Below are 24,249 nucleotides of genomic sequence, written 5' to 3' on the forward strand. Positions count from 1 at the left end.
CCTGGGGCACGGCTCTCCCCGGGGCAAGTGGTCTCGCCAAGGTCTGGGTCGGCCTGGAGGGCATCCCGGGGCTTGGTGGGTGTGTCCTGGGTGTGAGGGCTGCATGGACACCTGCTCAGTCCCTGGGCAGTGAGCCTGGAGTTCTGATGGGAAGGGCGGGCCTTTTCTCCACCTGGGAGGTCCCGGGCCAGTGGGTCTATCTGAGCTGGCCTCGCGCTCTGGGGACGTGGGGCCTGGCGACAGCAGTGGCCGTGTTATCGACCCGTGTTTTGCGCCAGCTGCCCCGCACACTCTTGGCCCTCCGTCCACCCCAGAAATCCTGGGGGAGGGGGCGGAGGAGCTCAGCGGATACCTTGGAGACTGAGACTCCTGTGGGAGGGTATTAAGCTCCCTCCACACCATGTCAGGGGAAGGTGAGCCAACAGGATTTCACTTCATCTTGGGGGCCTCCCTCCCAGATGTGCAGGACTCAGCAGCAGGCACCCGCTGGGGCTGTGACCAGGAGAGAGCTCTGCTGTGGGACACCCCCCACCCCCAACCCCCGCCTGAGGGGCCTCCTTCCTGGGGAAGGGGTGGGGCTCCTGGAAGCTGAGGATGGTCCCCCTTAGCAGCCCCATCCCCCACTTGCCAATGTAATCAACAGCGGGATGCCCTTTCTGGCTTTTCCAATTGGTACCAGTTACCTTTAGAGTCTGCACAATCACAATACGCGGTTACGTGTGACCTCCATTTCTGTGAAAACTGCGCGTACTTGCTTCTGGAAAAGACTGGAAGGAAATGTATCAACCCGCCCACGGCCTGCCGTTTCCACTGGTGGCATTCTCTGATAAAATATTTTCCCTTTTGCTCAGCTACGTTTTCTAGTTTTTCTGCCGAGTATTGTGCCATTGAAAGGAACAGGGGCACGGGATTTGCCAGGAGCAAGCTCCGTGTTACCTAGGGAGAGCCTCCAGCGGGGGCTCCTGGCTTCCACCTGGAGGGTGGGCCTTGTTTGCACCAGAGAATGAGCGGGTTCCAGCCTGTGGGCCAGCGGGGAGGGGAGGGAGGAGTCTCCCCACAGCCACCCAGGAGGGCACCCCAGGCCGGAACTGGCGGAGCTGGTGTCTGGCGCCCGGTGAGTGTCACAGCCGAGCGTGGGCGCTGCCTGGTCCTTGCAGCCTGCCCCACCGGCCGGCTGCTCCTTGAGGGCAGGGCCGCTGAGTCGCTGGCCAGGCGCCCAGTGCACTGAGCGCCCGCGGGAGGGGACCTGCCCCCAGCAGGCCTGGATGGCCCAGGCAGCCCCTCTGGTTCCAGGAGCCTGCAGCTCTCAAGTCCAGCTTCCCCTCGGGCCTTCTTTTTTCTAGATCCACTTCCCGGACGTGGAGCGGGTCGAGTGGGCCAACAAGGTAAGGCCAGGGCACCGTGCGTGGGACCGACCTCACCCAGGACCTCCCGCTGCCCTCTGCTGAGTCCCCTGCAGGGATGGGGGGAGGGGGAGGGAGGGACAGCAAGCCCCTTCCTGCCCCTGGAGCTGTGGCCTTCTCCTGTCTCCCCCCTTAGCCCTTACCTCGCTCCCGGTTCCTCAATGACTTCCTCCCTTATCACCAATGACTTTCTTTTCTACGAAAAAACATGCTTTTACCTGTGTAGTTAATGTAGGGCCCAGCAGGAAAGTTAGACAGAAAAGTGCAGCCTCCAGCGGCCCCGGCCCAGAGACGCTTCCCGGGAGAGGCGGGGGCTGAGTCCACAGCTGCCTCTGGCCTTGGCCCAGCCGGTTGCCTAGCGTCTCAGAGCTGGCTCCCGGAGTGACTATGGTCCCTGCCCGTGCGCTTGGTGCGAGGATTAGTGAGGTAATTAGTGCCCCACAGTGCCTGGCACATCGTGGGTGCCAGGATGGCGGTCGTCACAGGTGTGGCTGCTGCAGATGCCCCAGGGTGGGCTCCGAGGCTCCAGGTCTGACCCCCTCCCCTAACAGTGAGAAATCTGACTCACTCCTCCCTGCCCTGCCCAAAGCTGCCCCTGGATGTGAAGGCTCGTGCAGTCCCCCTTGAGACTTGAACACAAACCTCGCCTCTGTTCTGGATAGGAATGACTTAGGTTAAATATAAAAAAGGGTCCCTGATTGTGTGTTTTTATTAATCCTCACCTGAGGATATTTTTCCCTTGGTTTTTAGGGAGAGAGGAAGAGAGAGGGAAAGAAAAAAGAAACATCGTTGTGAGAAAAACACATCGATTGGTTGCCTCCTGCACACGCCCCGACCAGGCCGGGGAGGAGCCTGCAACCAAGGTACATGCCCTTGACTGGAATCGAACCAGAAACCCTTTGGTTCTCAGGCTGACGCTCTATCCACTGAGCCAAACCACATAGGGCCCGGCTGTGTTTGATCTAAGGTTGCTATTCTCCTATCACCCCAAATGTCTTTGCCGAGTGGATCAGAAACAGTTCTCCGCCCGGCCGGTATGGCTCAGTGGTTGAGCGTTGACCTAGGAACCAGGAGGCCACGGTTCTATTCCGGGTCAGGGCACGTGCCCTGGTTGCAGGCACGATCCCCAGTGTGGGGCGTGCAAGAGGCAGCCCATCAATGAGTCTCTCATCACTGATGTTTCTCTCTCCCCCTCTCCCTTCCTCTCTGAAATCAATACAAATATATATATTTAAAAAAACACACACACCTGTTCTTGGCCTCTGGGTAAAATTTGGAGGAAGTAGTTTGCTGCTTTAGGAGGAGGGAACAGATTTCTGTGGATTGATGCGGGCCCAGGGCCTCTGGGACAAACTGTGTCCTGTGACGCCCCCCCCCCCCCCCCCCCCCGTGTGTTTCTGTGTGTTTGTGAGTTCACAGGCCCCGCGTGCACGGTGTCTTCTTGCATCAGCACACACAGACCAGAGGAGTGAGGCTCCCGGATGGGGAGACAGTTATGTAGACGGACCACACACACTAGGGCACCAAGTGCGTCCCACAGAGCTTGGTGCTCAAGAGGCCCTGGGCAAGTGACAGAGCCGCGAGACGGGGAGACGGGACCAGCCCTTAGAGAGGCCCCTGAGGGAGAGGGGGACAAGCCTCCCGCCTCCAGGCCGGGGAGGCGCATCTGTAAACAGGCCCCAGCCTGAGAGAAGGAAGAGGAAGACGCCTTTGCCCGCGGAGCCTACGGCTGCCCGGCCCTCCCTCCGCTGCTCCTCTCTGATCACCATCTCTGCTGCCGTCCCCTCCCCGGCCCTGCACTGGGTGCCCAGACCAGCCGAGGGTCATTCTGCACAGAAATCGGCCCGAGAAGGCAGCCTGTTCTGATGGCTAGAAAAAGCCTAAATCCGCAGGAAACAGTTGGTTTCTCTTCTGTGGCGTTTTCCCCCTTAAACTTCTAGCCAGCTGCTCCTTACTTATCCCACAGTGAAGATTCAGATAACGCATGTTTCAGCACCGGATGGACGGGCGTCATATCGTCCTTGGGTGTAGGGAAGGACAGTCTGTCTCAGGGTGATGTGCAAACAGCACCAGATCCTGGGGGCCTGCTGCCCACACAAGAGCGAGAACCACGGCTGTAGTTACCCCTGCGCGGCGGACAGACGGCCGGCTGGGCGGGCAGATAGGCGGGGGGGGGGGCAGGCCGATGGGCAGTGCAGAGTAAGGATCCCATGGCCCTGATAGGCATAAATTTAAAATAGAATTTTACCATATAAAATTTTGTTAAATTTTGGAAGTGAAATTTCAAGTTAGATTTTTAGTGAGGGCTGGGATTAGGCCAGAGATGGCCGTGCTCCAAGGCCTACAGGCGTCAGTTCCGGCAGCCGTGGGCCTGGGGCGGGGGACCCAGACCTGACCAGCGAGGGCCCCTTCCCGTCCCCGCAGATCATCTCCCAGATCTGGCCCTACCTGAGCTTAATTATGGAGAACAAGTTCCGGGAGAAACTCGAGCCCAAGATCCGGGAGAAGAGCGTCCACCTGAGGACCTTCACCTTCACCAAGCTCGACTTTGGACGGAAGGTCAGTGCTGCGGGGAGGCCAGCCTGGGCCGGCGCTCTGTCCCCTGCCCCGGTCACGGCTGGCCGAAGGGCTCCCGCTGGGCTTCCCCGGGGGCCCGGCCCCCACCTGCACTGCCCGGCCCCTGGGCCTCCGTCTAGACCCCTGGCTCCCGGGTCCCAGCACCATCGATGCAGACCTGAGGAAGCCCCGCCCAGAACGGAGTTGGGGTGGGAAACAATTCCAGGTTTCTTAAGCCAGAGTCTGAAAGGATGTCACGCAGGCTGGAAGCCAGCCAGAGACAAGATGTCCAAGTCACACTTGCTACCCCCGGGCACCAGCTGGGGGGACACCCCCTCTGGGAGTGAGATGGCGCCTCGGAGCCGCGCGTGATGCTGTACCAGCCCCTGGATTCTGGCGGTCTGTGTCCAGAGCCCAGACTCAGGGTGCAGGAAGCTTCTGTTTAACACACCTAACACCGCATCCCTATTCTCGGCTGCACTTCTGATGCCACCTCCTGTCCCGCCCCTCCTGCCCCAAAGGGCCCCCTGGATGTGAGTCTCACTTTGGTCATCTGGAAATGCACCCCCAGGCAGAGGACCGTGGCCTGTCATCCCCCAGTACACGGAGGCCTGGGCCTCTAATCTGCTCTGGAATAAGCAGGTGTCTGAGGGAGGCCAGTCTGCTGAGCGCTGTCTGCCCAGCCCCAGGGCAAGGACCCAGCTCTGATGTCCCCCCTCCCCCGCAATGGGGGCTGGATGAGCCCTGGAGATTCTGGCTCAGGCCACGCAGACTCTGCCAGGCCTGGCTCGTCCCAGCACCTGCTGGTTCATTAGTTCATTCCGTGTTTACTCACGTGTGACATTGAGCATGGCTGTGTGCGAGGCACCCGCCGCAGACAGGCGGGTGTGGCTGTGTCCCTGCCTTCAGGAAGGCCCCTGTCCTGTTGTGGAGGCAGATGCGTACACCGGTGGATGACGACGTGGCAGTGCGCGCACAGTGGGGGAGGAACGCGTGCATTCAGGGGTGGGGGCCGTGGTAGTGAGGGAACTTCCCGGAGGGGTGGTAGCTGAGTTGGCATTTGAAGAATTCCGCAGGCGGAGCGCCAGGCAGCCTGCAGGCTGCTGTGTTCAGAGCAGAGCCTGCTCAGCCGGGCGGATGGTCTGGGGGTGCCTGTGGGATGTGGCACTGCTGGAGAGCGCCCCCTGCTGGCAGCAGGCGCAGGCCTAGAGGTGGCTGATCCTGAGGATGCTTTTTAAAAATATATATATTTTATTGATTTTTTTTTTTTTTTTACAGAGAGGAAGGGAGAGGGATAGAGAGTTAGAAACATCGATGAGAGAGAAACATTGATCAGCTGCCTCCTGCACACCCCCTACTGGGGATGTGCCCGCAACCAAGGTACATGCCCTTGACCGGAATCGAACCTGGGACCCTTCAGTCCGCAGGCCGACGCTCTATCCACTGAGCCACACCGGTTAGGGCCTGAGGCTACTTTTTATCACCTCAGGGGCACCTGGCCAGGGACCTGCAGGCTGACTAGATGCCCCAGCCCTGCAGGAGAAATACCTGGCTCCTGGTGTTCAAAGCCCTTCCCTTCCCGTCTCCTCCCCGACCTGGCTTCTCCCCCAACTCCTCTCCATTTGGGGGCTCACAGAGGACTCGTCAGTGACCCGCCTGGGCTCGGCCAGGACCAGTGCACTCACCACAGCCCTTCCTTCAGGCCCTTGAGTGTTTACAGCTCCTCCATTACCGTGTCCATGCCCAACTCTGCTGTGCTGTGATGACCTTGGGTCAGTGACGGAACCTCTCTGAGCGTGTTTCCTCCTCCGTAAGGAGAGGACCTGCTTCTAAGGGTGGTTGTGAGGCGTGACCGGCGGGCCTGGCCTCGGCACACTCGGCGTGGCTGCGTGAGTGGTAGTGCTTAGACACCTGGAGAGAACGGCAGGGGGCCCAGATCCAGCCTTGAGCCCTCCCCTGCCGTGAGTCCTGGGCTAGGACCGCCCTGCCAGCAGAGCAGGTGCTCACACGATGGCTCTCCTTCCTCTCTGTGGTGGGTCTCAGGGGGCAGCCTTCCCCGGGACCCGCTCCGCAGATGGGGTCCTGGGGCTGCTGAGCTTTCACAGGTGCCGCACCCCGACCGCCTGGGAGCAGCAGGCTCCAGGCTGTGGGAAGTCAGTTATGTCACCGCAGCCGCCCACCCCCACCCGCCCCCCAGGCTTCCACTGGCTGTTCCGGTCTTTAACCCCAAAGCCCTGGAGGCCAGGGTAGAGCCAGGGGCTGAGGGCCTGAAGCTTCGACAATTCTGGGAACTCCCTTAAAGGAAAAGAATGCGAAATGAGGACAAAAATGAATATTCAATAAATATGAGAATGAGAAAATAAATCACAGCAACGTATACATTTGACATTTCACGCATATCCAAAACTGGAAAAACGACATAATCATTTTAATTAACTGCTCAACAGGTCCCTATAATACTTTTTCCCTGCATTTTTGGCTCTGTACTCTTTGATAACCTTCTCATGTGACAATGCATCTGTAAACTGCACTTTCCAGGAGGAGAATAGAGAGATGATGAAATGTTTCCTCTAGTCGGATCACATTTTTCTTTAATATTTTATTATGAAACTTTTCACAAACAAAAAATTGAGAGAACCATCTGGATTACACACTGAGCCTTCTGCCGTGCTGCGTTAGCACCTATCCGCGCCTCTGTCCCTCTTGTCATCTTTTCTAACGCGCGTTTCAAACTGAATTCCACCCCTGTCCACTTCAGTATGTGCGTCACTCAAATTCAAATGAAGTTTATTTTTGATTCTTGCTAAATGATACCCAGGCCTTCCTCAGTGCCACTGACAGGAGGAAAGTGGGCAGAGCGGGGAGAAAGGTGACCTGGGAGCTCAGCCCTCGGCCCAGAGCCTGGGGACGGCGGTCCTGGCGTGGGGCTCTTACGTTCCTGGGGTCAGATCGCTTAGCCGGGGACCCTGCAGCTTCCTTTGCCCTTAGGGGCCAACTCCTCCTCCTCTGCCCGGACTGCTTAAATGCCACCTCCAGGAAGCCTTCACTGACCTCTCTGCCCACCCCAAGCTGGGTTAGGAGGTGCTCCTGACGTCCCCAGATGCCCACGTGACCGCACAGCCTGCACCTCCCCTCCCTCCCCACCGTCTCCTCTGCTGGGCTGTGGGCTGTGGGCTGTGAGGACAGGCCCGGCACCTGGCTTTTCACCTTCTCCCAGGCCGGCGCCTGGTGCAGCGTGGGTGCTCAGTAAATGTCTGTGGAGGAGAGAGAGAAACAGGGGTGCACCTTCTAGGGAGGGAAGTACCAGGGTGACCAAGGCAGATGGGACCATGGGTTTCTGTGTTCATGCCTTCGGAGTGCAGAGGTCACGTTGATTATTGTGGACAACACCCGGTGCTGGGAGGGGCAGCAGCCATCCCTGCCCCAAGCCCTCTGCTGACCTCGCCCTGGCCTCTCTTCCAGTGCCCCAGGGTCAACGGGGTCAAGGCGCACACCAGCAAGCACAACCGGAGACAGGTGGTCCTGGACCTGCAGATCTGGTGAGCGCTCTTGCCTGGGGGGCAGGTGAGGGTCCAGGGGCACATTCTGTGGGAGCAGCCAGTTTGAAGATGGGGTAGCATTTGTCCCTCAGAGCAGATATACCCCCCAGCGGCCCTGGGCTGGAGCTCGGGATGGGGAAGCGCTTCAGCAGAAGGGATGGTCCGGGGGAGCCACCGCCCTCTGACCCCTCAGCCCAGGCCTGGCTTCTCCGTCAGACCAGGCACCAGGCGTGTTCTGGGTACCAAGGCCCAGGAGCTGAGCTTCCCTAGAGGCTGGGGCCCAGGTCTGACCTCGAGGGTCAGAGCAGCTGCCTCAGAGAGGATGTAGCAAGAGGGAGCACGGGTGACAAGACGCTGGGACGTGGGGTGAGTCCCCAGGAGCCCCCGCCCAGGCTGAGAGACGCCAGCAGGAGATCTGGGCCCTGTGGCTCCTCAGAAAACGAAAGGATGCAAAGACACACGAGCGACTAGCTGAGTGGGCTGGGCAAGGGCACCGTTTCTGAAAGACGTTTGTAAACAGGCCTTGAGTTGGTGCGAAGGGAGACTGAACCCAGGAAGTCTTCCTGGAGGTGGTGAGATTGGAATTGTGTCTTAAAGGAACCAGGATCAACTCCTGAGGTTCCAGAATGTTGCCGTTCCTTTTCACTGCCTCATATGTCCCTGTCCTCATCCCAGAGGCTGGCACCGAGGGCACATTGGGAAGACAGGAGTCAGCTCTGGGATTGCCCATCCCCAGTTGGGGGCTGTTCTCAAGTGTGTGGGGATGGTGACAGCTTTGGGATCTGCTACAGAGCCTTGTGTGATAGTTAGGGCCTGTCAGGGTCATCTGGCTTCCCCACCCAGCTTCCTGCTCAGCTCCCGCAGCTCCCGGAGTCCCCCGGCTTTACCCTGACCCTTCCAGGGGGTTCTAGCTCCCCTGCCTGGGCCCTGCAGATATTTGATGGTCACCATCTCGCTCCCCTTAGTCTCCAGTCCTTTCACAGGGTCTCCGGACCTTTAGACTCAGGGGCATTCCACGCATTCTGAGCTCCCTGTGCCCATCACTTGGCAGGAGCCACCAGCAGGACTCGGCTCCTGAGAACATTGTTTTTTTCCCACCCCCACCCCCAGCAACCGCCTGGGTGAGGGCGGGATGTAGGCAGTGTGGCTGCTCTGTCCGTGGGGAAGAGACCTGGGCAGAGGGCGGGCAGGAGCATGGCCGTGGCAGAGGGGTGGGCCCGGTGTTCCCCAAGATCCCCTCCTTCACGTCCACGGGTGTCGTGGGACAAGGTGATGCTCAGAGTCACGGTCATCACGGGCAGAGGTGGGGATGTGCATGGGACGCCTGGGTGCAGGGGCCTGGGGTTGGCCCCCGGGCCTGCGTCAGTGTCTGTGCAGAGCCGAGAGAAGCCGAGGCTGTGAGGGAGACCCTATCTGGGTGAGGCGGGGCTCGGGCTGGGTGGCGCTGGGCAAGTTTCCCAACCTCTCTGAGAGGTGGACCTGCCCCTCTTCCCGACCTCCTCCTCCCGCCCCTTCCAGCTACATCGGGGACTGCGAGATCAGCGTGGAGCTGCAGAAGATACAGGCTGGTGTGAACGGGATCCAGGTGAGTGGGGCCCGATGGTGCTGCCCCCACTCCTGTCCCGGGGGTGGGGGTGGGGTGGGGGTCAGGGCAGGGAAAAACAGGCTCATCCTGGAGCAGGCTGCAAAAGAGGGTGGTGACACCCAACAGGCTGGTAATGATGGAAGGATTCCAGGCCCCAGGTCACATGGCCAGGAAGTGACTTCCGTGGCTCAGGGAGGGCAGGGGTTCTGTGGATGGGGTGATGCAGACCCCGTGCTTGGAAACGGGCAGATCGAGGAGGAGGAGGAGGAGAGGTGAGTGGGAGCCACGCCTGGGCCCCGCTGGCTGGGCCGGCCTGGGATGTGGGCAAGGCTGCAGGCCCTCAGCCCAGCGCCCCCTGGGGAGGCAGTGGGGGCCAGCTCATGGCCCCTGGGGAGCTGGCCAAAGGTGGCAGGTTTCTGTTTCTGAGTGGTCCCTGCGGTGACAGCAGACCGTCCTGATGTTTGTGTGTGGCATGGGCATCAGTGAGACGGCGGGTGTGGGAAGAAGGCAGGCAGTCCCTCATGGAGCCCTCGGTGCCATCCAGTTGCAGGGCACGCTGCGGGTCATCCTGGACCCCCTCCTGGTGGACAAGCCCTTCGTGGGAGCCGTGACTGTGTTCTTCCTTCAGAAGCCGGTGAGCCCCCGGGATGCGAGGCAGGCCCGCCACTCCCCGGGCGTGAGCTCGTGCCTGCCGGGCCCTAGGCGCTGGGCTTGAACCACGAACGGAGATGCCTAAGCCCACCTAGACCCGGGCACTCCACATGCCCGTCCTGTGAAATCTACGGCAGCCTGAGGTACCCGACTCGGCTCTCCCCGAGACCAGAAGCAGCTCAGGGAAGCTGCGGGGCCACTCAGGGCCCACGTGCACTGGCCACGCTGCGTAACCCTGGCAGGAAAGCAGCAGGCCTGACAGCCTGGCCCAGCCTGAGCGGGCACCCCTCAGCAGGCTGGGTTCTCCATGTGGTGGGTGTGGGGCGCTTGGCAGAGGGGCTCCTTCCAGACTAACAGCCCCTCTGCCTGCAGCACCTGCAGATCAACTGGACAGGCCTGACCAACCTGCTGGATGCGCCGGGAATCAAGTAAGTGCCTGCGAGAGCCGCCAGCAGAGCCAGGCGGGGGTCCTGGGGCTGTGCTCAGGGCCGGGTGCACAGTGGTTGCCCTCCCTCCTGGCTCCCTGTGTGAGGAGTGGGGCAGGCACCGAGCTCCCCTCCCTCTGGGGGAAACATTGGGTGTGGGAGTGGGAGGCTGACAGCATTGTTTGGCCTCTGCGGGCAGGCACTGTGCTCAGAACACACACACACATCACGGATGTGCACACACACGTGGGAGAGCAGGGGAGAGTGGCTCTGATCAGATGGGATGTCCTAGAGGAGGCGTGTGGGCTAATGAGGCTCCTGGCACTGTTGGTTAGCAACTGTGACTTTAGACAAATCACTTCACCTCTCGGCTCTTCCTCAGTAAAAGTGGAGCACGTGTTAGAAATAAGGTGAGCCCCTAAATTCAGGGGTCCTGGTAGAACACAAAATAAACATCTTTACTTCTACGTAGAAGGGTGCGCACACATGGTCTGGAAGCACGCGCACACCGAGCAGGTGGTCTGCTCGGCTTTATAATCCCTGATGCACGTGACCCGTCCCTTGCTCTTGATTGGAGCTCAGGCGCACAGTCTTTCGCGATTGGCTAATTCAAAGGGAGGGGTTGGCCTTTGCTGTTTCAAGATGGCAGCCCCCAGGGGAGCTGCAAGCCATGCGGCCAACATGGCGGCTGCCAAGTCACGCAGTCCAAAATGGCGGCTGCCTAAACTGTTCTTTGACAGAAAAGGTGACTTGTTTATTCTCACACAGAATGTGGATGTGATGTGAGGGACCAGAGGGCTAAGGTAGAGATCACTCACCCATGGTGGTGGCAAGGTGGGTGTGGACACACGAGTGTCCTGCTTTCATCCTTCTCACCAAGTGTGTGGTGAGAAGCCCGTGTGGCCGCCCCACCATGGCCACAGGCACAGGCTGGGAGCGGGAGGTGCTCAACGGGGCACCAGTGAGGAGGCGCTGGTCTGGCAAATCCCTCCTTCCTGGGGCTGGCAGGGAGGGGCAGCACCCAGAGGCGCAGGCCCCCAGTGGAGAAGGGCTCCAGCCCTGTGTGGACACAGCCCCAGCAGGGAGGGCCAGCTGGGCCAGCCGGGCACGCACCGCTGGCTCGCCGGGCGTGGGCAGCTGCCCCCCACCTGCGGGGAGGAATCCTCTTCTAGGGGCTGTCCCTGCTCCCTCTCTGGGGGATGGAGCCAGCCAGCAGGTGAAGAGAATGTGGATGTGATGTGAGGGGCCAGCGGGCTAAGGTAGCGACCACTCACCCAGCATTTACTGTGCACCAGGCACTGTTCTCAGACCTTTACACATGTAAGTCATCCTCGTCAAACGCTAGGGGGCAGGTGTCATTATCCTCGGTTTAGGGATGAGGAAACTGAGGTCCAGAGAGGTTAGCAGGTTCCCCAAGGTCACACAGCTCCTGCGATTCTAACACGGCTTCAGGCCGGCACTCTTAGCTACCATGCTGAGGCTGCAGGCTGGGCTCAGGCTGCACTCCCCCCGGGCAGGGCCCACCCTGGCGCTCTGCTCCTGTGCCAGCTCTGGGGTGGGTGGAGGGATGGGCGGCCGGGGGGAGGCTGTGCCACCTCTCACAGCTGGCCGTGCCCACTGTCCCAGTGAGATGTCAGACAGCCTGCTGGAGGACCTCATCGCCGCCCACCTGGTGCTGCCCAACCGCGTGACTGTGCCCGTGAAGAAGGGCTTGGATGTGACCAACCTGCGCTTCCCTCTGCCCTGCGTGAGTGCCCGCACCAGCCAGGGCCCAGGGCTGGGGATAGATGGCTGGAGGGGAATGCATTCTCACTTGGTGGGGGGAGGCATGGCACCTCCAGTTTATAGGGTGAAGACTGAGTCTCGGGATTGACTTGTCCAGAGCCACCCATCCAGGGACGGGCAAAGCCCAGCCGGCATTCCTTCCCGGATCCTGGTACCCTGTGCGGCCTGGGTTGGGGACTGTGGGCAGTCAGCCTCCGCCCTAGGAGACCCAGGAGCTCCCATCCTCCTCCAGGGACATGAGGCTCCTGACTCCATCCTTGGGGTCTACTGGGAAGGAGAATGTTTGGTAGAGCCAGGCAGGGGGCTTCCTTGGGTGCTCAGCCCCACTGCCCCCCCCCCCCATCCTGGGCCCAGCTAGGGAGGCCCCTGAGGACAGCCATGTGGCTCCCTACCGAAGGGGCCCTGGCTGCGGCCCTGAGCCCTCAGGGCTGGGAGTCGGGGCCTCAGGAAAGGGGAAAGTGCCCACTTCACCATCAGCACCAGGCGTGGGCATCAGCCTACTCAGGCCATGCAGGGTTGAGGGACCGGCTCGCAAGGGACACTCAGTCCATCCTGTCGGCCTTCCCATATGGAGTGTGGGCTCCATCCCACTACGGTGAGGCAGTCTCAAACTAACAATGCGATGCCATCACCTGCGTCACAACCACTAAAACACGCCTCGGGTGTCCCACGCCAGGTGTGCTGTCAAGCGGCCGCGACTTAGACTCACCGGGAACAGTTCCTCTGTGTGTTTGGGACACCAGCTGCCCACGAATGTTTATATTGATTTGTTTCATTCCATTTCCTATTTTTAGGGTTTAATTTTTACCTTAACTTTACAATCATATAAAAACACTAGAGGCCTGGTGCACGAATTCATGCATGGGTGGGGTCCAGTTGGCCCGCCCCGATGGGAGTGTGGGGGGCCAATTGGGGGCCGGGCCAGCCGGAGTGGGGGCCGATCGGGGCCCGGATCATGCTGGTTGGCTGCTGCAGTGCACATCATAGCCACTGTTCATTCTGGTTGTTCTGCCATTCTGGTCGCTGGGCTTTTGTATAGATAGATAGATAGATAGATAGATAGATAGATAGATAGATAGATATAGATAGATATAGATATAGATGTGCATGCTTCCAAAGTGCAATATAAAGAACAAATTATATTTTTTAATTTTTTAAATCTTTTAAAAATATATTTTATTGATTTTTTTATAGAGAGGAAGGGAGAGGGATAGAGAGTTAGAAACATCAATGAGAGAGAAACATCGACCAGCGCCTCCTGCACACTGGGGATGTGCCTGCAACCAAGGTACATGCCCTTGACCGGAATTGAACCTGGGACCCTTCAGTCCGCAGGCAGACGCTCTATCCACTGAGCTAAACCGGCCAGGGCAAGAACAAGTTATATTTTAAGGAGTCTGGCTTCTAGCCCTGGTCCCTCCACCTACTCTGCACCTTCACCTGGAAGTAGTGGTTTCTCCCCTCCCACCCCACACACTATTTTTCACTGTTTTCTAAGATGGCAGATATGCCCCTGTGTTGATGCATGCATATCTGTCCTCAGAACTCCCCCTTTCCTTGGTGGACGGCCGCATAGCACTTCCCCCGCCTTGCTGTGTCAGGCCGTGTCCTGGGGATCACACCTGGCTGCTCCACGTGCGGGCGTGCTGCACGTATTTTACCGGATCCCCACTGACACACAGTCGTGTCTTGCGTTTTTCTGGGACAAACAGGCTGTCAGGACGTTTTTACTTACGGCTTTAGGGCTAGAAAATGGGATGGCTGGGTCCAAGGGAAAATACATACGCACTTACTAATATTTAAAAAGAAATAGTTCCAGGCAGGAAGGCTACTCTTCCCAGTCCTTGGCTCTGTTCTGCCTTAGGACATAGCCTGGGGAGGGGGGTCGGGTGAGACAGTGCTGGGGCTTTTAGGAGGGCAGGGACCCCCTGCCAGCAGCAGGCAATGCCCACGGGCTGTATACACCTGGGCACTGGGAAGAAATGACACTGGAGGTCAGTCTGCATGCCGGTTACAGACGGGAAGCCTCAGGAGGCTTGGTTTGCCGTGGTTGTTGGCATGGGCGGAAATGGCTGCCGTGGAATAAGCCATTCCCAGGGCAGGTTGTGAAGGCCAGGAGTGTGGGCGGGGCACTGAGATGCAGTGGACAGAGCTCTGGGCCCTGCCCTCACGTGCTGCGTGGCCTTGGCCAGGAGGCTGCCGTCTCTGGCTGCTGTCTCCCCATCCAGACGGAGCAGAGGGGGAGGTGGGCTGGGTGGTGTCAGATGGCTTTGGCCTGGTATTGCGGGCCTTGAGGGCTGGCGCAGCCCAGGAAGCAGCGGTGAGCCCTGCGCTGGGCGTTTTCCAGGGGGTGATCAGAGTCCACTTGCTGGAGGCGGAGAAGCTGGCCCAGATGGACCACTTCCTGGGGATCCGAGGCAAGTCAGACCCCTACGCCAAGGTGAGCATTGGCCTGCAGCACTTCCGCAGCAAGACCGTCTACAAGAACCTGAGCCCCGCCTGGAACGAGGTGTTTGAGGTGAGGGTCTCCTCGGCCACAACTGGCCACTCGGATGTCCTCCGGGCTCCACTCTGGGCCGTGCTGGGGACGGGCGGGAGGCCTTGCCCTCATGGGCCTCAGGCCTGTGGGGCAACACTGGCCACAGGAGCGGGCCTTGGGGACGGGCAGGATGGTCTGCGTTACTCCTCTTCCCAAACCCACCGCGTTTCCAGAGGTGGGCGCTGTGGCCCCGGAGGGACAGCTTATAGATGACTTCCATGTCCTTTCCCCCCAGTCAGCCTCACTGGAGGCTTTCACATCACAGTAAGAGAGAACCTCGAGGCAGATCTGCCCAATCCTCTCAGCCAGAGCCAGACCCCAGGGGCTGAAGCTCTCCCTTAAGCTTAACCACAACCCCTGCTCCGTGAGGGAGAGGCCCCCCCGCCTGTGAAGTGCCCCGGGCACCACCCCGCATGGGCTTGCACTCGCCTCTCATCTCCCCACCTGCAGGGGGGCCTCTCACTGAGAAGGCCAGCTCCTGCCCGGCCTCCAGCTGGCAGCTTGGCGCCGGAACCTGGCTCCCCAGGGGTCGTGGGTGAGTCTGCTTCACCCGCTGCCGTGGCCTGCGGGTCATGTCACCCCTTTCCTTCCAGTTCTTAGTGTACGAAGTCCCTGGGCAGGACCTGGAGGTGGACCTGTATGACGAGGACACTGACAGGGACGACTTCCTGGGCAGGTGAGGAGGGCGACGCTGGGCCTGGGGCGCGGGGCCTTCCACCCCTCCCTCCTCCTCGTCTCCTGAGGGTTCCACCCTGGACTCTGGGCCCAAGGGATACAGAGAGGACCCAAGGTTCATGTGCCATAGGCCCTGTTTTCTGACCTCTTCATAATGGACCCAGAGTCCCCATTTGGGGAAGGGGCAGGGCAAAGCTGACATGGATGGCAGGTCCCCAGTGTCAGGGAAACCTGGCCACTCACTCGGGGGCAGAACACAGAAACCCAGGGTGTGTGAAGACTGACACAGTCTGGCTGGGGCTGCCCAGCACAACTGCCCACTTCCAGGTCCCATAAAAGCATTAACCGGAAGTGTTTATTGGAGAACTGAGGTGGCAAAGCAAGAGCCTGACACCAGTGTCCAGCCTCAGAGGACCCTGGCTGAGTATTAGAGTAAACTTGCTGTCGCTAAACGAGAGGATATTCTGCAGCTTTAAACCCTGAGCAGGATCTGTGTTGACCTGAAGGAAGTCCAGAGGGGCAGGTGGGAGTGACCGTGCAGTTTGAGTCAGCTTCCCAGGGGGACCCGTGTGTGTGTGTGTGTACACGTGTTCACGTACACAGCAGTCTGCTCACACTGCTCGTCCCAGTGGGCTGGGGTTGGGAGGCAGAAACGAATTTTACACGAAGCTTCACACTCCTGTGTTGTTTAGCCTGTTTCCATGAACACAGACTTTTAGAAAGTATGAACAAAAAGTGGGAGGGGCACAGCCTGACAGCCTAAGAAACAGCTCGCAAGCAAAGGCTGCTTACCTTTTTTTCTCACCTTGGTAATTTTTATAATATTGCAGATTTGAAGTGTGGCTTGTGGTTCCTATTTTGTGTAACTGATTTCAAGTGTGTTTGGAGCTCAAACACACTTCTAACAGTTACATGCAATTAATTTCCCCTCTGGCTTGAGTCAGGGTAGGTGGGAGGCACGCTGAGAATGTGGGTGTTACCTCTTTTCACACACATGCCAACATGGTCCTGTGGAGGCATTGGGGGCAGTTCTGGAGATGGAGAGGCATTTGGGGTTGTTACAATGACTGCGGGAAGTGGAGCCATGGCGTTTAGAGGGCACCTGACAATTCCACTCAAATGCCAGTAGCACCATCACTGAGAATTCAGAGCCGATGTGTCCAGCATTATCTGCTTACTCCCCTCGGGTGGAAGCCACCTGCCTCTGGGGCAGATGCCCGGATGGCTAAGGCAGTCCTTCCTCCTTGAGCTGAGAGCGGCTTCCCGTTGGTTCCCTGGCATGAATAAGAACCTGGGTGTTGAGGGCCCACTCAGATATTTGAGCCCAGATTCCAGGGTGGGCCGCCACGCCGTCTGCTGCTGCCTCCTCGGAGCGGAGCTGACCCTCCCTGTGTATTCCAGCCTGCAGATCTCGCTCGGGGACGTCAGGACCAACAGAGTGGTGGACGAGGTAGAGTTGTGCGTGCAGCCCCTCCCCGTGGACAGCTCCTGCAGGTTGCTTCAGCCCAGCTGGTCTATGAAATGGGCCCCTCCCATGCTGAGCCACACATACTGGTCTTCAGGGGCAAGAACTGGGCGAGACACAGATGGGTCCAGGGAACCCTCCAAGGCCTGGGTTGGAAGAAGCTTCCCTGGAATGCCCAGACCAAGGACCTCCAGCAGGGGATGGCCACACTGCAGGGCTGGGCCTGGGTAGGAGGGTTTTTCCATCCCAAAGTGCAGCGCTTCCTCCTGAACCACATGTCCCAGTCCCTCAGCCAGAGTCTGGGCTGCTTCCCCTTTTCCCTGAGCCTCTATTGGGGCCCTCAGGGTCCCACAACTGAGCTGCCTGCAGAGGGTCAGTAGCACCTCCCGGGCCCTGTCCCCAAGCTTTCCTTTCCCTCATCTCCCTGCAGTGGTTTGTCCTGAATGACACAACCACTGGGCGGCTGCACCTGCGGCTGGAGTGGCTTTCGCTGATCGCTGACCCTGAGGCTCTGACTGAGGTGAGTGCAAGGTGTTGGGGCTCCCTAGCAGAAAGGGGGGCTGGTCACGTGTGGGCTGAGTCCCCAGATCTTCTTAGTCTCCAGGCCAGCCCCGCCTTTTAGAGAACCTGTCCCTCAGCCCTGTCTCCACACAGGGCAGCTCCTGGTCTCTCTCCCTCTCCCTCTGAGCATCTCAGCCTCCTTCAGGGAAGCTGGGATCCTTAAACGCTGCTGGTGCCTGCCAGCCCAGACCGCAGGGAAAGACCACAGCCTAGTTCTGTGTCTGACTTGACCTGTCGTGCTGCAGTTGGAGTCTCAGCGCTAACGGAAAAGCTAGGTTGTGAGGGACCTTCTGGCCAGCCGGAGGGCAGGGGCTGGCTTCCCTCCAGGGGACACCTAATCAGGTCTGTCCTTGCAGGACCACGCCGGCCTTTCCACTGCCATCCTTGTGGTCTTCTTGGATAGCGCCTGCAACCTGCCGGTGAGTGGTGACATGGTCAGTGTCACACACACCCTGCCTGCCTTGTGCCCGCCCCTTTCTAATGCTCACTTGAAACGGAAATGTCTTCTTTGCTGCAGAGAAACCCTTTTGACTACCTGAATGGTGAATATCGAGCCAAAAAACTCTCCAGATTTGCCAAGGTGAGTGCGTGCGGCTGAAAACCTGAGAGCAAGTCAGAACTCCTTTTCCCCAGAGTAACCCAGCCCCATGCTTTCCGGGCGACAGTCTGCACACACAGCCTGGGTTTGGCTAGAGCTGTCCTTGTCAAATTTCCTGGTGCCAGGCACTGGGCTTGGCAACTCATCCCCCACACTTATTGTGCCCGTGCAACAGGAAGACCATGTCCAGTCTTACTGCCATTTTACAAATAGACCCAGAAGGTTAAGTGCTTGGGTCACACACCTAAGGGAGGAGCTGGAACTTGAATCCACCCTGTGTCTCCGTAATGCCAGGGCGCCAGAGCCTGTACCAGCCAGCTCACTGGTCACTTGAGGCCCCCTGGGGTCAGCCTGTCCAGGTGCTTGCACAGTGACGGCAGCCCAGGGGTCCTGCCGAAGGGAAGCAGCTGGCTGGCCACAGGTCCCACTGACGCTCCTGAGGGCTGGGAGGTGGGGTGAGGGTGTGGCATCCTAAGCTGACACTGATGATGCCACCCTCATTGTTGTGATTTGCCCCCTCCCAGAACAAGGTGAGCAGAGACCCTTCTTCCTATGTCAAGCTATCTGTAGGCAAGAAGACATACGTGAGCAAGGTAAGACAGCTTGGTGTGTAGCCACAGGATACGCAGATGGGGGCCCCAACTCTTCTCAGGGAGAGAAGCAAAAGACAAGGGAATTAGCTTACACTGAATACCAAGCAGGTGCCAGGACACATTCTAGACACTTTATATTTTATTTAGTCTTCAAAGTAACCTCACAAATAGTTTCATAGTTCAAGACTCTGAGGGTGAGAGATCAGTGACTTACCCAAGGGCACATGCCAGAAAGCAGCAGAGCTGGGGTTCAAGTTTAGGCATGACTCGAGTCCTTTCCACCACCCCGTTTCCCAGTCCAGCAGCAGAAACCTGCCCCCCTGAGAGACACTATGCTTGCATGACTCTCAGCCCCTGTAAAACTTCTTGGCAAAACTCCTTGCTTTTGAGTCTGGCTGCCCCGCCCTAATGCCTCCCACAAGCGTGTGTGGGTCTGATCATGGGCAGAGGCCACCAGAGGTCCCTGGGGGCCGGAGTGAGAGCCCAGGGTGTCCTGCTCTGCCCAACCAGACCCTTTAATGGTCTCTCATCTTGTCCCCAGACCTGTCCCCGCAGCAAGGACCCTGTGTGGAGCCAGGTGTTCTCCTTCTTTGTGGGCAGTGTGGCATCTGAGCAGCTGCATCTCAAGGTTTGCTGGCAGTTGGGCTGTTGGATCAGAGCTAAGAGGTGTCTAAGCCAGGAGGTGGGAGCTCGAAGTGCACCTCGAGCAGGTTCCCCTGGCCATAGTCAGCCCCGCCCTAAGGCCTCGCACAAGTGGGTGTGGGTCTGATCCCTGTGTGGGGGAGAGGTACCAGGCCCCACATCTCAGGGAGGCTGGTGCCCAAGCTCACTGGGTAAGAGGCGGTGGGCACACCCCTCAGGTCCCTTGGCTCTCCCTGTGAGTCTTTCTGGTTGTTACACAGCACCCAGAGTGGCCTGTGTTGAAATCTACTGAGGACATTACGGATGTATTTATTTTTATTTTAAAATGTTAATTTTCACAAAAGATCTGTGGAAGAGCAAATGGAGGATTAAACAAGGACTTGTCTGAGACCTTGGGGGATCTGGGGCCTCAGCCTGGTGTCCCCTCATGGAGCAGCACAGCTCACCAGCCCTGAAAGCCCCCAGGCCTGTTGTCTCTGACACACTTGCCTTATATAGACCATAACTGCCTCTACCCTGAGTCCCTCTCTTCTGACTGAGGCAGGGAGCAGGCCTGAGGCCAATAGAAGCACAGTCCATACTTACAGAAGTGAACTTAGACTTGGCTGGGCCCAGAGGGTGGTGGTGGTGATGATTCTCTTGTTTTGTGCCTGGCCCACTGCTCAGGTACTGGATGACGACCAGGAGTACGCTCTGGGAGTGCTGGAGTTACCCCTGTGCCAGATTCTCCCCTATGCAGACCTGACCCTGGAGCAGCGCTTCCAGCTGGACCACTCGGGCCTGGACAGCCTCATCTCCATGAGGCTGGTGCTTCGGGTAAATCTCTCCCTTTCCTCCCCATTGCGCCCCCCCCCACCCCCCCCCCCCCGCCGCCGTGAGGAAGGGGCGGAGTCCTGGTGCAAGGTAGATGGCCCCAACACTAAGTACTTGCTCTATGTTGGGAAGAAGCTAGGAGATGGATTCCTATTTTCCATAGTTTTGGAATATTATTAGCCATTACCTTGCCAAGTATTGCCTCTCCCATTCTTTTAATCCTTCCAGAACCCCTTCCATGCTGAACCTTCTCATCATCTTCATATTTTCTATCTTTTTATCTCTTGGTGCTATATTCTAATTTCTTCAGATCTATCTTCCAGTCCACTAAATCCTTCTTTGGCTATACCTAATCTCTTTAACCTGTTCATGGTCTTTATTTCAAAGGCTATTTTTCATCTCTAACTTTATTATCTTTTCATGTTTATTTCATCTTTAATCATTTGAAAATACTTATAAGGCATGTCTGTTAATTCTATTACCTGAAGATCTTATGATTTGAATTTCGTTGTGTCTGTTGATGCTTTTTCATGATGACTCATTTCTATGTTTGGCAACTTGGGTTGAAACATGGTCAGTGTTCCCTTGTGAGCTGGATTGAGTTGTTCACTTCCAAAGAGACTCTGCTATTGCTGCAGCCAAGAACCTCAGGGGCACTACAAATATGGGTTCTTTTTTATGTTAACTTATGTATGGTTTTTAGAGAAAGAGGGAAAGAGAAACATCGATTTTTGTTCCACTTATTTATGCATTCATTGGTTGACTCTTGTATGTGTCCTGACTGGGGATTGAACCTGCAGCCTTGGCATATTGGAACAATGCTCCAACCAACTAAGCTACCCAGCCAGGGCCTATGTTCATTTTTAACTTTGGGTTTCAAGACACCATAGATAGTGAGACAGGTGCCCTATTGTTAGAAAAGACTTAATTTCCCCCCAGCCAGATTCAGGCCGAGACAGACACGTGTCCTGGCATTAGTTTTTGTGGTGGGTGGGATGTTTATCCTAGGCTACTTTTTCCTAAAGAGATCCCACCTTCATAGGTTCTACTTCAACTCGAAGTCCCACATTGACCAAGGCCTCTCTTCCTAATCCCTTGGATTCCAAGGTTGATAAATGACCCTCAGAAAGCTTAACCTTTTAGTTTTCTCCTCCCTCCCCCCCTTTTTTTTTTAGCCCTAGGGATTTTACTTTCTTTATTGTGATTTTGGCTATTTAAAAGGATGTTTATTTTATTGAGGCATTCCTAACAAGATGTTTTTCAGAGTATTTTAACCACCATATTGCTGGAAATGGAAACCCTTAGCAAGGGTCCTGATAAGTAATGAATGAAGGGAAAAGAGGAAATGCAATGGCTGAAGTTTGAAAATTTGGTGCTAGGACTACAGAGGTATGTCTGGATAGAACACATTTTAGGGAAAGTAATGGTGAATAAGGTAACAATTGGAAAACGACCATATCCAGAAGGTAGCTGGTGATATGTGTGAAGGTTAAGGTGAGGGAAGACTGAAGGTATAGGTCTGGGAGGCCTCTGCACAGAGGGAAATTGCAGGCTGACAGTACAACTCTCCTGTAGCCAGTATGAGTATAGCAAGGAGGGACCAGGACTGCATCTTCATGAAGACCCACAAGTGAGGCAGGAGGAAGAGGTAAGATAGAGAAGTACTGGTCAGAGGGGGCCAAGGCCGAAAGAGGTTAAGGAAAACATGGTCTGGAGAGAAAATTTCATTGGATTGGGCAGTCAGGAAGGGACTGGGAGTTTTGAAAAAACAGTTCCTCCCAGAAAAAAAAAGAGAAGGAACCATTTCCCAGAGGTTAAGGTGAGAGCGAAATGAGCGGTGGGCCCAGCCCATAAACAACCCTGTCCTTGGCTTGCAGTTCCTACGTGTGGAAGAACGAGAGATGGGGAGCCCATACACGGGACCTGAAGCCCTAAAGAAAGGCCCTCTGTTCGTTAAGAAGGTGGCCACCAATCAAGGTCCCAAAGATCCGCCCCAGGGAGAGGGTCCTGCAGACCTGCCATGCCCCCCAGACCCTGCTTCTGCTACCAAGGAAGCCGCCAAGAGCACCACGGCAGCCACCAGTGCTACCACCGAGCCCACACCCCAAGCGACAGGCCCAGAGCCGAAAGGCAAGGACAGTGCCAAAGGTTTCTGTGAGCCCATGGGGGAGAAGAGGAGTTCGGCCTCCATCTTCCTGACTGTCCCAGGCCCCCACTCGCCAGGGCCCATCAAGTCACCCAGACCCATGAAATGCTCTGCCTCCCCATTCGCATGGCCGCCCGCGGGGCTGGCTCCCAGCATGTCCTCACTCAACTCCCTGGCCACCTCCTGCTTTGACCTGACAGATATCAGCCTCAACATTGAGTATGCACTTCTTTGCTTAATCTTTTCTAAGATCACCTGCATGAAAATAACTCCCTGGATGGAAAAGTAGATATGAACTTACTTTTCTGTTTGAGTTCTGGTTTTTCACAGACAGCATGGTGTGGTAGAAAGAACCCAGGATGCGGGGGGAGGGGGAGCAAGTGAGCACATGTACACCCAATAGTCTACATACAAAACTGTAAATAGACCCTGGACTTTAGTTGTTACAGCAGAAACCCTTCCTGAGTTCTGAAGAGTTACGCAGGAATAATATGGAATTATGTAATCAATGACTGCCACTTAAGTGTTTATTATGGGGACAGTGCATTATTTAATTTGATTTTCACAATAATCCTATGAAATAGAACTTACTATCCTAAAAGTCAAATAACTCACCCAGGATCCTACAAGCAATCACGCTGTAAGGCAGGTCCCACTCCAGGGTTCATGCTCTTCCTATGGTAAAGTAGGATAATTATACGTGAATGCGGGATGGAACTGACTTCCAAATGAATATATAAATTAACACATATTCCGAAAGCAGGACATGCTCTGTCTTGGAGAGAGGCCAACACTTGTAAAGGCAAAAGAAGTGACAAGCCCTTTCTTTCCAGAGGCAGGGATTTCAGGCCGCGGAGGCTGGGCGAGATTCAGCTCACTGTGCGTTACGTGTGTCTGCGGCGCTGCCTCAGCGTGCTCATCAACGGCTGCAGGTAAGAGGAGGCCGGGGCCAGGAAAGGTCCTTTGGGAGCATCAGGTGACAAAAAGGAGTGGGAGCACTTGGAGCAATGCAGAGATGGGCAGCCCCAAGACAGACAGTACAGTGGGAACGAGTGAGGTTTGAAGGCTGTCTTGCTGTGAGTGACAAGGTCCTCAAAGGTGTTGATGAGCTCAAGCCAAGGGCTTTGCTCAGAAGCAAGCGCTGCCAAACTGTCCGGGGTAGTGGAGTCAGTACATTTTCTCAACTTCCTTTAGATGGAAAGTATTTAGCTGTACTCCAAACTAGACAAAAACTTATGTTGTCAAAACCATGCATCTGATGTTTCGTCCTCCAAATTCTACAGACTTTTGCCTTGTTGGTCATCTAGACTCCTGGGCATTTTTATCCTCAAGGCCACCTACAGCTGAATAGCTAGTACAGCTTTCTCCAAATGAGTGTTTTAATGTTTGAAAACCAGGACCTTTTTTCTTTAATGTCTTTGAAACCAAATCAGAAACCTGACACGCTGTACCAGCAGTGGAGTTGATCCTTATGTCCGTGTCTACTTGTTGCCAGAAAGGAGGTGGGCAAGTCGTAAGAAGACCTCAGTGAAGCGGAAGACGGTGGAACCCCTGTTCGATGAGACGTAAGTGGTCCAGTCGGCCTGCCTAGAGGGCCTCACCCATTCAGGTACTTGCTGAACACCTGTTGTGTGCCTGGCAGTCTGCCAGATCATGTGAAGGGCTAGGGTTGAACAGGACAACATGGTCTATGCCTTCATGAGGCTTCTCTATACTTTAGTGGAGGAAAAGGACTGCCAGGGCAGTTTAGCAAAACAGCTGACTACTTTTCTTGGTCATAGGAGCTGAAGTGTTCCTGATTATGTAATGTTCCGTACCTTTAAATGAAGCCTCTTTGGCAGGAAAAGGATTTTAATCTGGTTAAATATGTTTTCTTTGAATCTGTTTTAGAGCAAAAGTTAAAAATAAGCATAACATTTTCTCTAAAGCAAGTTCTTTGGCCTCTCTTCCCTCCTACAACAAAGCATAGGTGACAGGTGAAACAGATACCCTCAATACCTGGTCCACCCATGTCCTTGGGGGACACGGCTTGTTTTCGATGGCTTTGTGGCAAGTCTTATCCATTCTTGATTTCAAGTTGGCCTCAAGGTGCAGAAATAAAAACCTCATCATTGCTTCCTTCTTCTTCAGAATCCTGAGAAGACATTTCTAGCCAGCCAAGGAAGATACAGTATACCTGATAATTTTGGTTTCCTCTTATCTTGGAATAACTACCCATTTTAGCTTTTACTTCCCTTGCCTTTGGGATCAAGTTCCCAAAGACCCCTCTGAGA

The 24,249-nt window shown here is 56.4% G+C and overlaps 1 protein-coding gene across 1 annotated transcript in view; it reads left to right on the forward strand.

The window, feature by feature from the left end:
• Positions 1-24,249, forward strand: part of ESYT3 (extended synaptotagmin 3) — a 41,346-nt gene that overhangs the window by 12,095 nt on the left and 5,002 nt on the right. The window contains exons 2-20 of the mRNA XM_008152720.3: positions 1,344-1,385; positions 3,828-3,962; positions 7,422-7,498; positions 9,017-9,083; positions 9,628-9,717; positions 10,107-10,162; positions 11,786-11,906; positions 14,292-14,462; positions 15,077-15,159; positions 16,560-16,608; positions 17,054-17,143; positions 17,541-17,603; positions 17,702-17,764; positions 18,307-18,375; positions 18,917-19,003; positions 19,684-19,833; positions 21,708-22,195; positions 22,810-22,908; positions 23,410-23,541. Of these exons, the coding sequence (XP_008150942.2) occupies positions 1,344-1,385; positions 3,828-3,962; positions 7,422-7,498; positions 9,017-9,083; positions 9,628-9,717; positions 10,107-10,162; positions 11,786-11,906; positions 14,292-14,462; positions 15,077-15,159; positions 16,560-16,608; positions 17,054-17,143; positions 17,541-17,603; positions 17,702-17,764; positions 18,307-18,375; positions 18,917-19,003; positions 19,684-19,833; positions 21,708-22,195; positions 22,810-22,908; positions 23,410-23,541 (2,132 nt within the window). The remainder of the gene's footprint in view (positions 1-1,343; positions 1,386-3,827; positions 3,963-7,421; positions 7,499-9,016; positions 9,084-9,627; positions 9,718-10,106; positions 10,163-11,785; positions 11,907-14,291; positions 14,463-15,076; positions 15,160-16,559; positions 16,609-17,053; positions 17,144-17,540; positions 17,604-17,701; positions 17,765-18,306; positions 18,376-18,916; positions 19,004-19,683; positions 19,834-21,707; positions 22,196-22,809; positions 22,909-23,409; positions 23,542-24,249) is intronic.

The sequence above is a fragment of the Eptesicus fuscus genome, chromosome 18, assembly GCF_027574615.1.
Source record: "Eptesicus fuscus isolate TK198812 chromosome 18, DD_ASM_mEF_20220401, whole genome shotgun sequence".
In the NCBI taxonomy this organism is placed as follows: domain Eukaryota; kingdom Metazoa; phylum Chordata; class Mammalia; order Chiroptera; family Vespertilionidae; genus Eptesicus; species Eptesicus fuscus.